The 15,627-nt window shown below is 41.9% G+C and overlaps 1 protein-coding gene across 3 annotated transcripts; it reads right to left on the bottom strand.

Annotated features, from left to right (window-relative positions):
- Positions 1-1,624: 1,624 nt before the first annotated feature.
- On the bottom strand, positions 1,625-8,670 carry LOC137323348 (gamma-crystallin S-1-like). 3 transcript variants are annotated; one of them, XM_067986832.1, is made up of 3 exons: positions 8,656-8,670; positions 2,840-3,082; positions 1,625-1,900 (listed from the first exon to the last, which is right to left on the bottom strand). In XM_067986832.1, the coding sequence occupies exons 1-3, from the start codon at positions 8,668-8,670 to the stop codon at positions 1,625-1,627; spliced, it is 534 nt and encodes a 177-aa protein (XP_067842933.1). The 3 variants fall into 3 exon arrangements, with proteins under 3 accessions (XP_067842933.1, XP_067842932.1, XP_067842931.1); XM_067986831.1 differs by lacking the exon at positions 8,656-8,670 and adding an exon at positions 6,640-6,657; XM_067986830.1 differs by lacking the exon at positions 8,656-8,670 and adding an exon at positions 5,369-5,389.
- Positions 8,671-15,627: the final 6,957 nt, after the last annotated feature.

Genomic DNA, 15,627 nt, shown 5'->3' on the forward strand with positions numbered 1-15,627 from the left:
AATAAAAATCTCAGATTGGTTGCAGTTGTCTGTGCCGCTGTGAGGGTAGGGTTAGGGCACGTTGTTAGGGCAGAAGATTGAGAGCTTCATCCTGCATTTGAACTTTGTTGTATTGGCCCATGAAAGCTTGATGTTTATAGAGATCGAAACAAGTTCCATCACCTAAAACTTGCACAATTCACCTCAATCACACAAAATACTACCCTCTTTAAACCAGTTGGGAGCTATTTAATATTGACCTGTATTTTTACCTGAGGAGATTAGAAAGTTATTATATTTGATGAGAAAATTTCTGATAAATCACTGCATTAATTATAAATATTCACGTAACATTTTTTATCATTGATTGGTGCTGATATTACCAGCAGGAATTGATATTTTTTCTGAGGTTGCGTTCCAACAGCACTGATTGAGTTATTTTTGCCATGTGATATGTTTTACAATGTGTTTCTTTCAATGAATCACATTCTCTTAGAGCTGTGGATGTCAGGGAAATTGAACTAAATCATTAAATGCTTTCTGCTTGAAATGTGCCTGACCTTTATTTCAGATTTCTTTGGCAAATTGAAATGCTAAAGAATTGACCACCTGTGATTATGGGCCAAGCAGTCCTCATTCATAGTGACACACATTTTCAATCTCTCTTCTTTGAAGTCACAACATTAAATTGTCAATGTTATTGATTGAGTTTACAAGGCCAAATTCCTTCAGGTTGAAATCCCGGGAATCCAGCAGAAAGGTTGAGAAAAATGTCGGTTGCTGGATAGGCCAGGTCGGGATCTTAGTGTTAGCCATGGCTCAGTTGTCGCACTCTCGTCTCTGAGTTAGAAGGTTGTAGGTTTAAGTCGCACTCCAGAGATTTGAGCACAAAACCTAGGCTGATACTTTAGTGCAGTACTGAGGGAACACTGTAATCTACTGACAGAGACTCTCGTCTCAAGATCTGGGCAGTTCTCCCCGATGTCCATTCCAATATTTATCCCTCGACCAACATCACTAAAAACAGATGATCTGGTTATTGATCGCATTTCAGTTAGTGAGAGCTTGCTGTGCGCAAATTGTCTGCCGTGTTTCCTCCATTACAACAGTGACTGCACTTCTAAAGTGCTTAATTGGCTGTAAAGCACATTGGCACATCCTGAGGTTGTGAAAGGGGCTATATAAATACAAGTTCTTTCTTTTAGTTGGGCATTCCTAATCAGCCTTGTAAGTAGGCCCAGTGAGATCTGCTATATCACCCTCATGAAAGGTGTAAATAGACCTCACCGGAAGAGATGCAGGATTGGGAAATGACTCCTCCAAGTCCCGTACAAATGAGCTGATCTCCTATTGGCCACGCAAACCCCACCCAGATCGGTACTGATTGGCACCGGTGGGCACAATTCTGCATCTCTAATTACATTTCCAATGTAATTTTCTGCATCACTAATTACTCACTTTAATGATATTCATATAGCTACGGTAAAATATTCTGCATGAGACCACCTGATACCATCACTGTTTTGGACAATTTCATTGCGGATCAGAAAATAAGTCAATTAAGCAAAATGACAGTGTAATAGTGGATCTTTTATTATGTTGGCTAATGATTCAACAACATAAAGTCATGTTTTACAATGATAGACTAGATGTCCCTCATGCGCCTGAAAGATCCGATACTTGAGCTGATGCCACCCCAGTCACTGAATCTCCTGTATTCACCGGGTCTCATGAAGTACTGGCGGCCTCTGTAGTTGGGTTGTTCATAGAAGTTCCAGTAACCGTCCATCACATGGCAGGAGTGAATGTCACGGGAGCGGAAACGATCGTAGACAGATGGACAGTCATCCGTGAATTCCATCATCTGTCCTCCAAAGTCAGGCCTCTCATAAATCTTCATTCTGTACGACCTTCCTCTGTACTGTAATATAAATACGATCATATTCCTGATGAAACTGCAAATATACATTTGGTATGTGTAGAAAAAGAGATACCTGGTAAGGAGGGAATATGACGGGGCCCAGATGATGTCATCAACAATGAGGGCAAAGCTGAGTAAATTTATTAACATCGATTGAACAAGTTGATTATGTTTGAGCCTCGTTAACAGCAAGCAGCTCCTATGTAATTTTATACAGTGAAGCAGTGAACTCTCTGTAAGAGTACACGTGGTCTGATATTAATGGTTGCACCCAGACAGGAGGTTTCTCAATAGCTGTAAAAATCTAAATTTACTTATTGATCGTATTGTGAGGAGATTTTTCTCTGTGTGTGGGAGCAGGTTTCTCTTTCTTTTAATCTATTAAACAATTACAGTAAAACTAATGGTGCAAGTGCAAATATGCCTGTCAGCAAGTTGTACTCAGTCATGTCTTAGTCTAGCTCGAGATAAACTTATTACTTTCTACACACTCAATGCATCAATTTGGCTTTCAGTTCTGAATATTTGATTAATAACAAACAAATGTATCCAATTATATTTCCAAATATTTATGAGCTATGCAACAGGCTACACGTCACATGACACATTGACCTTCCTTTCCAGTTCGCACAAGTATAGACTTAAAAACCAAGCCGTATAACTTCACCGCAGGTACAAAATTACAAGGGCTGGTACTAACTTTTGATAGTAGCAGAAAACAGGTGGCAGTGGATTGGAAAATCAGGCAGGATATATGACGGGCAGCCAATCCGCTTCCGTCCGTTATCCCCCACTGCCGAAAGTTAAAATCAGCCCCATGTAAACGGGTAATATGTCTTCACAGCCGACACAGACAAAATAAAATGCCCAGCACAGTGGCCATTTTCTAGATGTCACTCTGGGTAGAACAAAGAAACCACCAAAAGTTTGTTTACTTACGTATGGGTAGGTGCGACATGACCTGATGTTGTCATTGAATCCCATCCAGCGCTGGTAGTCAGGATATTCTCCCCTGCTCAGAACATACTGATATCCCATGTAATTGGGTTTCTCATACACCACCCACCAGTCACTCTCAACACGGATGGAGTTACAGCGGCTGAAGTAAGAGGACAGGTCAGCACAGTCAGTACTGCACTCGTGGTGCCGACCCTGGAAGTTTCTGTCCTCGTAAAAGATGATCTGTGGAAAGACATAAGCTTGTAATTAATAATTTCACAAACTAGAAGATAATTAACGATGAATTCTAATACAATGTATAAAATCTGAGTTCTCCTTGCCTTTCCCATTTTGAGCTCACAGTTAGATTAGTAACTGACTGAATGTTCCACTGTTTCACACAGCTTGGTATTTATATGCTGGGCAGAAAGGCCTCTCTGGGCTGTACTTTTGTTACACGAATGATTCAGGATTGAAAATCAGCAAAATAGCAACAGAACAAATGTTGCATTCATTGTAGAAAAATACCTGAGTTATGGGTGATGCGTCATTGATTGTTTTCAGTTTGCTTTCACCTCATTTTAATTGTTATACAAATAACAGACCAGATTTAGAGTCTATTTCACTTCCACCTTACAATTAAATATCTCAAACACAGCATTAAAGCTGGAAGTGTGTTGGAGTGCAGAAAGGATATCATTGCGAATATACATCCAGCTATTTGTACCTTTACTGATCAATGGAGATAGCTTAATACAAAGATTCAATTTTGTTTGGATTAATGCATCTGGTTTTATCACTTATATTTTTGAGTTGTTTCTTCCTTCTCAGTTCTTCTTCCTTTTTGGCAGAAACCCTGGCCTGTGCTCAGTATTTCACCACAGCAATGTAACCTAGATTGGGAAGGGTAGAGGATTGCGACTCGAAAACCCCATATCCTACGCATTGATATCCTAACATGCTTTGCTGTGCTGTACTCTGCCCACTGCCTCAGCCGTCATGCAGGCACCTATGATGCAACAGTCAAAGGTCAATGGGGCCATGGCTCCATGCACAGCCATCTGTGATAGCAAGGCAAATAGGCTTTTAGATCAGGGAATAACAAGGTGAATTAGACACAGTTATAGACAGCAGAGGAGTCAGCTGTCTCATCACCAATTACCTCCAAGGGAACAAAGTGTCTTTCAGATGGAATTGCATTGTGAAGTAGTTTGTAACATTTGTATTTCCCCGTTAGGACTTTAACTTGAATCCAGCTCAGTGTGCCTGTAATTTGGCATTAATTGAGAGGAGAAAACAATGGCTGATGGGAAAATAAAATGTCAGAAGTGTGACTGAGGAAGGAGCTTCATTCATTATCTAGCCTGTGCCATTTTCGACCCATAAATGCTCAGATAAGGTAGGAAAAGTAAGCAGATGGGCCACTCCTGTACTTAGCACTGACACCTCACCTGAATGAGTATAATTGATCCCCTCCCATAACACTAAGAGCAATTTGTCACTGACCATTGTACAGCATTGAAATGAGGATGATCACATGAATTCAGAATATCGGTTATAATTCTTTGTGATCTGCAAGAACATAATTGATAAATCCAGATGCAATACACCAAAAAAATTGAATATTTTTATTATCATACGTGCATTGATCAGTGCAGGTACAAATAACACTCAGTTTCTATACTCCTTGTCAGGTAGAGCTCAGAGAGGCAGCTTGATCATGTTTGGGACAGAGATTTCGACACATCCTACAAAAGGCAGGCATAGCTGGGGCCCGAGGAAAGTTTAGGCCTCCACACCCCAAACTCCACCCCTCCCCCACTCTGCCTCATGAACACAACCTCCATGAGACACCTCCAGAAGCTGATCTTGCCACCTACCTGTGTCACCAGTGGGGCCTTCAGGCTGCGTAATATTCCAACACATCCTTTCTGGAATGACGCCCGGGAGATAAAATAACCCAGGCCTATTTCTGAAGCAGTGGGTGAGTTTCATACTTACACTGTTACCCACCCACCTCAAATCCGCCCAGAGTTATAAATAATCAGGTCTTTCAGGGTTGTGGCTGAGAACACGGAGAGCTACATGTTCAGAGGAAGATAGATGAGTGTGGGTAAAGAGAATACAGAAACAAAGGCAGCTGATGTCATGGTGTCATTTCTCGATAAGAGGATGAAAAGAAGACCAGAGACCGGAGGAAGGGGGCTGAGAAGGCTGGAGACATTGTGTGCTAAACTTTCAACCCCAGTCGTGGTGTAAACAGGCGAGATCGGATCGATTGCCCATTATACACTCCCCTCCTCCACACCCAGATTTTCCTTTCCATTGTAGTCAAAGTCAAGATAAATCGGGCGAGCCGTACAATGGACAGCTGATCCGTTATTGCCTGTCTAAAGCCCCCACCGATGTTGAAAGTTCCGATTAGCGTGATTTGTGTTCTATTGTACGTGCTATATAACTCAACACCGATTTACATTTAGTTTATAATTCCAGTGTTTATTTTTCTTCCCTTGTCTAATCACTTTGCACTTGTGTAAGGATTTTGGACATTGGGTCAAATCCCATTTTACTCTTTTGAACAACTTGACGATTCAACAGAAAGAGTTAACCAGTCTCTTTAAGGATTTGGACATTCACTTGGATTCCAAGCTAGAGAATTTTTCTTTAGCTTGAGTGTTTATTATTTTACTTATAAATAGAGCGAAACCTTGGAAGACCAGACAGAAAACCTTGCCTGTCTCTCCCTTGTTTTTTCTCAACGTATTTTGTTGGGTTGCTTAGAAATTTAGTGCGATTGTCGCAGTGCTTTAGCCAAGTGTATAAAATTATTAAGTTTCTTAATTTCAAATAGTTCCCCCGGTGATAGAAGGAAATCTGATGTCTTCACGGAGAAAAGTAACAGTGTAAGGTGGCCAACCACAACCACCACAACGGTCCAATAAAGGCACCGAAAGGAAATCAGGAAGCAGATGAATTGGGGAATGGATTGAGAGCGAGTGGAAATGTTTCTTTTCATCCTCTTATCGAGAAATGACACCATGACATCAGCTGCCTTTGTTTCTGTATTCTCTTTACCCACACTCATCTATCTTCCTCTGAACATGTAGCTCTCCGTGTTCTCAGCCACAACCCTGAAAGACCTGATTATTTATAAAAGGGGGAATGGGGGAATGGATTGAGAGAGAGTAGAAATGTTTCCCCCAGTGGAAAATATTCAGCCTGAGAAATTGCCCAACCCAATCAATTTGAAACAATTACAAAAAGAAGATCCTGAAACAAAGGCAGTCTTGGTGATGCTAGAAAAGAAAGAAAGTCCAAGGGGAGAATATGATAATCAACCCGAATTAAAGGTGAAAGATGGGATCCTGCTGTATGACCAAAAGTGGGTGGTACCACAGAATGAGTGAAATGCTTTTCTTTACCAAGCCCAGGACGCACCCACTTCAGGACACCCCGTGGAACATTAGAGAGGCTCCAGCAAGTAGCATGGAATGAAAAGCCAGGTGGAGCATTATTGTCAAAACTGTTTAATTTGTGTACAGCACAATCCGGATGCGAATACCAAGAAGACACTGTTACACCACACCCGGCCGACAGCTGGCCCTTGGACCAATCTACAGACAGATTACATTGGGCCCTTTCTCCCTTTCTCTCGAGGTTATCGGTATGTAGTGGTACTAGTAGACACATTCTCAAATTGGCTAGTAGCATTTCAACCCCCCAATGCAACAGCACAAGCCACTGCTAAAATACTGGTGAATCACATATTCACCAGATGGGGATTCCCAAAGTCCATCGACTCGGACCAAGGTTGTCATTTAACGGGGAGGGTATTGCAAACTGCTATGTAGTTGCTGGGAATCAAAACACAATTCCATATTTCACATAATCCAACCTCACCAGGCATAGTGGAGAGAATGAACCGAACATTAAAAACAATGTTAAAGAATTTGATTGAGCAATCCCACAAAACATGGGACCAATTGCTGCCCATGGCATTAATGCCTATGAGGTCTACTGAGTCACATACCACCAAGGTTTCACCCCATGAGTTAATGACAGGGCGAGTGATGAGAACCCCTGGTTATTTGATGTAACAGGATATGGCCAGTATCAGGCCTTGACTCAGGGGCGGCATATTAACCGATTACGTGACCAGATGCGACAAACAACGGTCTTTGCAGCCGTTAATATTGGACAGTCTAAAAAGGCCAACAAAATGTATTTTGACACCAAAATCAAAGCAGTAGAATGGGATGTGGGACAGACAGTGATGGTAAAAACACACCAATCAGCAGGGCCATTCGCGGCTCGCTTTTCTGGACCATATCCCATTGTGGATAAAGCTCGTCCATCTGTGTACAAAGAACAAGGGAAAAGGAAAATAGTTCCATGTTAACCAACTAAAAGAGTACAAGTGAAAGTATATAATGTAATGAGCCCGATGGAGGAAGAGGTTACTCACCCCCCTCCTGTGCTGTGGGATGAGCAGGATGACAACATATTACACCCACCTGTGGGAGGACAGAGAGCCCCAGTCCAAGGCGACTGAGACAAAGGCCAGTCCGTCTGCCTGATCGGTACACTCCTCCACGGGAGGACAGACAAAAACAGTTACGATATGTAAATTGCAGAAGACATTTACATGAAACCAAATGAATTTGATCACAAAAGTAATAAAATATTAACAAAGAGCAGACATTACCCATACATTTTGTTTCATCCTAGGTCCTGACTTAAGACCAACATCGAGAAAGGTCAACGAAACATCATCAAGAATGAAATTACTCTAACTATATTAATATTGTGTGTTAACAAATTTCAAGAAAGAGATGAAGAATGCAGCATGACAGTATATCAAGGTAGAGGCCACCAGGGAAAAACTGGAATGGGAAGTTTGGGAGGAAGAAGTTAGACTACATTGTAAAGGCACAGGAGAGAGTGGTACACCAAGCCTCTCCCTGGCCTGGAAGAAAGGAGAGATCCTGGATGGTAACATAGAAAGAGACCTAATTAAGGAAACCTCAAAGACCTGCATTTAATTTAATAAAAGGCATGAGGGACTGTTTAGCTGTGGCAGTAGCTTTTACAAGTATGGCGAATAATGTTGTCTGGGACAATGTTACAACCACCTCACTCATCAATGGTACGGGAACCCAAAGTAGTTCAGAAGCAAATGTACCTCATTGAGGAACTTAAGGTGCTTTATTTCTGACGTAGTAGATAGTTAAAACAATTTTAAAACTCACCTGGGCGGTTTTCCCATGGCTTCCAATTCAAGCCTGGTGAAACCTTCTTCGATGTCCGATGTCCCCCTCTCTGATGACCCCCTCTCCCCTCGATGTCCCCCTCTCCCCCTGATGTCCCCCCTCTGATGTCCCTCTCAGCCCCCGATGTCGCCCTCTCCAATGTCACTCTCAGCCTCCAATTTCTCCCCACCCAATCTCCCCCTCTCCCCCCACGATCTCCACCTCTCTCTCCCCTGATCTCCCCCTCTCTCCCCCCACCGATTTCCCTCTCTCCACTCCCGATCGTCACCTCTCCCCTGCACCCCCCCCCCGATCTTCAGTGCCCTCACTCTCTGTTCCAGCGCCAGATGACGTCTCTCTCTCTCTCTTTCCCACACACCCCTCCCCACCTTGGCGTAGCAGCTCCTGTTGGCAGCTAGTCTGACAAGTGTAGGGATATTAGGGTCTTTCTCAAAGATTCAAGAGTCTGGTGAAGCCCAGAAACAACTTTAATCACCATCAATTACCTCACAAGCACATCGGAAAAAGTACGTTTTTATTATTCGGGTTTGCCACGGGCACCTTCACCCCCCCCACTGCCATCCCACCACCATTTAAAATTGCGCCCCTGATATATGAAACCCAATAGGATACAGTATTGATAGCCAAAATAACAAAAAGCATGGAGCAAATAATGGCAAATGTAAATGACATAATGGACTCAAACACAATATAACGGGATATTTTGGGAAACAAAAGGTCCAAGAAGAGGTTGAGTAAAATAAACAAACATTATAATTTCGACCAGGTTGGGAATGTTTACTTTATGTTTCAATAATGAAATTGGGAGAACTGAGGGCAAGGGAGAAATTATATTTAACAAGAATGGATAATGGTAAAAGGAGAGCTGGAGGATCTTTTACGTCCAAGATTTCTTGAGAATATTGCACACTGTAATTTTCTGACACACGTGTTGAAGATGAAACGAGCTAATGCATTTATAGATTAAAAAAATACAAAAGCTAGTAGATCATGAGTGGTGTGAGACAGTACATAATGTTGGACAACACACATGGGTTAGAATGATTAGTATGGCTTTAATACGCAACGTTTACTAGTGTTTATGATGATAATCTGCTTATGTGTAATGGGATGTTTAATTCACAACCGTGGCAAAGCAATATTCTTTCTGCGTATGTCACGGGAAACCCGTCCTACACAGGAACATGACCCAATGATAAAGGAAACTTACCAATCACGGACAATGCTCAAAGTGTGTGAAAGTGGATTGGTCAAAAGATTTGTCAGAACCACTTGGTCTTTGGGTCAAACCACATTTACTATTTTGAACTACTGGATGATTCAACATAAAGGGTTAACCTGTCCCTTTAAGGATTTGAACATTCACTTCGATCGTACATTTACATTACATTTGACAGCAAGGGATAACTTGCCCTGGACGTGATAGTACAAATGCACAATTGCCAAACAGCAAAGTGCAGACTGTTTAAACTGGACAGTTGGATATCAATTTGACACTGCAGGAGCAATACAGTACAGAAACTGTAAACAGGCTGAGATGTTCAATAACATCTGACAAAGAGAAGATTCCAGAAGCTTCCAGAAGGTTTTCAACATCAATAACAACTGCGAAGGACAAAGAACTGATCGGACGCCTGGCTTTGTGTAGAGGGGAGGATATAAGGGGTCCAACCAGCCATCCATCTTAATGCTATGGATAAATTGGGCCATCTCATAACTTGGTTCACACCCATTTGCTCAGAAGCATAAAAAGATAAGACATCGTAGCAGTCAAAACAACAGACAACAGACAACATCAGAGAAGCTGGAAGAAGCTTCAAGAGTTAACGACTGCAGCATGGGTTCCTCCAACAAGACTTTGCTTCTGAACTTTGAAAAAAGTCTTTGATTCTGAGCTTTGACCAAACGACTTTGTCTCTAAACTTTGATGAAAAGACAAAATTTGATGAGACAAACTTCGACACATCGCCTGTTACCAAAGAAATCAATTCCCTCCTTTCGGACCTGAACGACTGCTTTGACCCAGACGACTGCTTTCATGGATAAGGATGTATCAGTTCCTTGCTCTCTTTGTTTTGAGCCTCCTCATGTGCTCTTTTAAATCATTAAATAAGGAACGTCGCGAACCCCCACTTGCATTATCGGGGAGAGTAATCCTTCTATTAATTCAGTTACTTCATGCTGGCCATGTGCTCTTTTTAAATTACTAAATAAAGAATCACTGTGAGTCACAAAACTAACCCATCAGGTGGCTTTCTTTGTCTGTGCTATCATCCAGATCCTTGAATCTTTGGGAAAGACACGAAATTCCCTATACTTGTCAGAATTTTGCAACCAATTTTACCGTCTGTCGAGATTGCCCTGCACCTGATCAACTTGCTTTTGATTGTTTGCAATTGGAAAATTGAGGCAGTTTTGTCTCTATCCCCACTTCATTGCTATACAAAACCCTGCTTAGACCGCACCTGGAGTATTGTGAGCAGTTCTGGGCACTGCACCTTCGGAAGGACATATTGGCCTTGGAGGGAGTGCAGCGTAGGTTTATTAGAATGATACCCGGACTTCAAGGGTTAAGTTATGAGGAGAGATTACACAAATTGGGGTTGTATTCTCTGGAGTTCAGATGGGTAAGGGGTGATCTGATCGAAGTTTATAAGATATTAAGGGGAATAGATAGGGTGGATAGAGAGAAACTATTTCCGCTGGTTGGGGATTCTAGAAGTAGGCGACACAGTCCAAAAATTAGAGCCAGACCTTTCAGGAGTGAGATTAGAAAACATTTCTACACACAAAGGGTGGTAGAAGTTTGGAACTCTCTTCCGCAAACGGCAATTGATACCAGCTCAATTGCTAAATTTAAATCTGAGATAGATAGCTTTTTGGCAATCAAAGGAATTAAAGGATATGGGCCAAAGGCAGGTATATGGAGCTAGATCACAGATCAACCATGATCTTATCAAATGGCGGAGCAGTCTCGAGGGGCTGAATAGCCTACTCCTGTTCCTATATTCCTGTGTTTCCTATGATATATAATGTGAATAGCAAAGGTCCTAGCAAGGATCTCTGGGGCACCCTCAATCATTTCCCATCATTCTGACCCAGCTCCATGCACAATCACTCGCTGTCTCAATTGATGCAGACGTTGCCAAACCACTTCAATAACTGCCCACCTAATCTGTGCTTTTCTATCTCATGGACCAAACTACAGTGTGACTGAATCAAAAGCCTAACTGAAGTCCAGATAAACAATATTCATGGAGTTACTTTCATCCATAACCTCCAATACCTCCTCAAAGAATTCCAAAAGGCTTCCCTCCATAAAGTTGTGCTAATTTATCTTGGTGGCTTCATATGCCTTTGGCGTTAAATGATGCCCTTCATTAAGATAACGTCTGAACATTTTGCCGACGTCAGACGTCAGGCTCATCAGCCTATAATTTCCAGGACCGTCCTTTTGCCCTTTTTTTAAAGACAATTGTTGTGTTCCTTTCTCTCCAATCCTTTGGTACAACTCCTGATCTTAAAGACCTCCATCAAAATTTAACCAATTTTCTTGGCTTCTTGCTTAGGTACCCTAGTGTGCTGGCTCTGGTGTCTTACCCTCTTTCAATGCCTTCAACATTTCAGTCACTTCCTTTTCAGTAGCAACCTGTAATCCTTGCTTTGATCAATGTATTTTAACAATGCTAATACTGGTATTTTTGAATTTACTTCTGTGTTATAATTGGTGATACACGTACACTTATGAGGAGAGAATCAGAAAACCAGTAGCTTCTTGTTGTTTTGACCAAAGCTACAGTGCAAAAGTCCTTCAATCAGTATATGTGTAACAGATATAATTACCATGCAAAACTTTCAGATTGGAATTATAAGCAAATTTGTGCTCACATTCTTGCTGAGAAAGGTGTTCACTGCGATATAGAAGGTAAATGTATCTTGTTTGCATGTACCATAGATAAATGGACACTTTACTCACTCTTCAATTCATCTCACAGACATCACCGATGAAAGGCTCAACAGGCAGTAAAGACATGTTTTTTTATATGTCTGAAACCAAGCAAAATAAATCTTTTGATCTGAGGATGAGGAGGTTGATTTGCTACAGACTTGTACAGGAGTGGAGCTCATCACCTGAATATCATCACTTTAACGGCACTGAGAGTCCGTCAGATGGAATGTAACTTTGAAGTAGTTTACAGCGTAGTCACTTGACTTCTCGGACATGAGCTTGACTCCAGCTCAACCCACTGAGGCAACCTGTGATCATTTGAACTGATTCAGAAGCCAAAGGTTGGCTGTTGGAAAGAAAATCTCAGATTGGTTGCAGTTGTCTGTGCGGCTGTGAGGGTGGGGTTAGGGCACGTTGTTAGGGCAGAAGATTGAGAGCTTCATTCTGCATTTGACCTTTGTTGTATTGGCCCATGAAAGCTTGATGTTTATAGAAATCGAAACAAGTTCCATCCCCTAAAACTTACACAATTCACCTCAATCACACAAAATACTACCCTCTTTAAACCAGTTGGGAGCCATTTATTATTGACCTGTATTTTTATCATAGAATCATAGAATCATAGAAGTTTACAACATGGAAACATGCCCTTCGGCCCAACGTGTCCATGTCGCCCAGTTTATACCACTAACCTAGTCCCAATTGCCTGCACTTGGCCCATATCCCTCTATACCCATCTTACCCATGTAACTGTCCAAATGCTTTTTAAAAGACAAAATTGTACCCGCCTCTACTACTGCCTCTGGCAGCTCATTCCAGACACTCACCACCCTTTGAGTGAAAAAATTGCCCCTCTGGACCCTTTTGTATCTCTCCCCTCTCACCTTAAATCTATGTCCCCTCGTTATAGACTCCCCTACCTTTGGGAAAAGATTTTGACTATCTACCTTATCTATGCCCCTCATTATTTTATAGACTTCTATAAGATCACCCCTTAACCTCCTACTCTCCAGGGAAAAAATTCTCAGTCTGTCTAACCTCTCCCTATAAGTCAAACTATCAAGTCCCGGTAGCATCCTAGTAAATCTTTTCTGCACTCTTTCTAGTTTAATAATATCCTTTCTATAATAGGGTGACCAGAACTGTACACAGTATTTCAAGTGTGGCCTTACTAATGTCTTGTACAACTTCAACAAGACATCCCAACTCCTGTATTCAATGTTCTGACCAATGAAACCAAGCATGCCGAATGCCTTCTTCACCACCCTATCCACCTGTGTCTCCACTTTCAAAGAGCTATGAACCTGTACTCCTCCATCTCTTTGTTCTATAACTCTCCCCAACGCCCTACCATTAACGGAATAGGTCCTGGCCCAATTCGATCTACCAAAATGCATCACCTCACATTTATCTAAATTAAACTCCATTTGCCATTCATCGGCCCACTGGTCCAATTTATCAAGATCCCATTGCAACCCTAGATAACCTTCGTCACTGTCCACAATGCCACCAATCTTGGTGTCATCTGCAAACTTGCTAAACATGCCTCCTAAATTCTCATCCAAATCATTAATATAAATAACAAATAACAGCAGACCCAGCACCGATCCCTGAGGCACACCGCTGGTCACAGGCCTCCAGTTTGAAAAACAACCCTCTACAACCACCCTCTGTCTTCTGTCATCAATCCAATTTTGTATCCAATTGGCTACCTCACCTTGGATCCCATGAGATTTAACCTTATGTAACAACCTACCATGCGGTACCTTGTCAAAGGCTTTGCTGAAGTCCATGTAGACCACGTCTACTGCACAGCCCTCATCTATCTTCTTGGTTACCCCTTCAAAAAACTCAATCAAATTCGTGAGACATGATTTTCCACTCACAAAACCATGCTGACTGTTCCGAATCAGTCCCTGCCTCTCCAAATGCCTGTAGATCCTGTCTCTCAGAATACCCTCTAACAACTTACCCACTACAGATGTCAGGCTCACTGGTCTGTAGTTCCCAGGCTTTTCCCTGCCGCCCTTCTTAAACAAAGGCACAACATTTGCTACCCTCCAATCTCCAGTATAAATCACCTGTAGCGGTGGATGATTCAAATATCTCTGCTAGGGGACCCGCAATTTCCTCCCTGACCTCCCATAACGTCCTGGGATACATTTCATCAGGTCCCGGAGATTTATCTACCTTGATGCGCGTTAAGACTTCCAGCACCTCCCTCTCTGTAATATTTAGACTCCTCAAGACATCACTATTTATTTCCCCAAGTTCCCTAACATCCATGCCTTTCTCAACCGTAAATACCGATGTGAAATATTCATTTAGGATCTCACCCATCTCTTGTGGTTCCGCACATAGATAACCTTGTTGATCCTTAAGAGGCCCTACTCTCTCCCTAGTTACTCTTTTGCCCTTTATGTATTTGTAGAAGCTCTTTGGATTCTCCTTTGCCTTATCTGTCAAAGCAATCTCATGTCCCCTTTTTGCCCTCCTGATTTCTCTCTTAACTCTACTCCAGCAATCTCGATACTCTTCAAGGGATCCACATGATCCCAACTGCCTATGCATGTCATAGGCTTCCTTCTTCTTTTTGACGAGGGCCACAATCTCCCGAGTCATCCAAGGTTCCCTACTTCTACCAGCTAAGGAGTTTAGAAACAGTTATTATATTTGATGAGAAAATAACTGATAAATCATTGTATTAATTATAAGTATTCACAGAACTTGTTTTTATCATTGATTGGTACTGATACTACGAGCAGGAATAGATATTTTTTCTGACGTTGCATTGCAACAGCACTGATTGAGTTATTTTTGCCATGTGATATGTTTTACATTGTGTTTCTTTTAATGAATCACATTCTCTTGGAGCTGTGGATGTCAGGGAAATTTAACTAAATCATAAAATGCTTTCTGCTTAAAATATGCCTGACCTTTATTTCAGATTTCTTTGGCAAACTGAAATGCTAAAGAATTGACCACCTGTGATTCCTCTATGGGCCAAGCAGTCCTCATTCATAGTGACGCACATTTTCAATCTCTCTTCCTTGAAGACACTACATTAAATTGTCAATGTTATTGATTGAGTTCACAGGGCCAAATTCCTTCAGATTGAACTCCTGGGAATCCCGCAAAAAGGGTGAGATAAAGGTCGGGTGCTGGAAAGGCCAAATCAGGATCTTAGTGTTCGCCGTGGCTCAGTTGTCGCACTCTCACCTCTGAGTTAGAAGTTTGTGGGTTCAAATCCCACTCCAGAGCTTGAGCACAAAATCTAAGGCTGATACTTCAGTGCAGTACTGAGGGAACACTGCAAACTACTGTCGGAGACACTCCTTTGAAGAAGAGCTGGGGAGTTTCTCCCCGGTGTCCTGTCCAATATTCAACCCTTGGCCAAAATCACTAAAAGCAGATGATCTGGTTATTGATCGCACTTCAGTTAGTGAGAGCTTGTTGTGCACAAATTGGCTGCTGCGTTTCCTCCATTACAACAGTGAATGTACTTCGAAAGTGCTTAAATGGCTGTAAAGAGCTTTGGAACATCCTGAGGATGTGAAAGGTGCTATATA

This window comes from Heptranchias perlo, chromosome 7 (genome assembly GCF_035084215.1).
Source record: "Heptranchias perlo isolate sHepPer1 chromosome 7, sHepPer1.hap1, whole genome shotgun sequence".
In the NCBI taxonomy this organism is placed as follows: Eukaryota; Metazoa; Chordata; class Chondrichthyes; order Hexanchiformes; family Hexanchidae; genus Heptranchias; species Heptranchias perlo.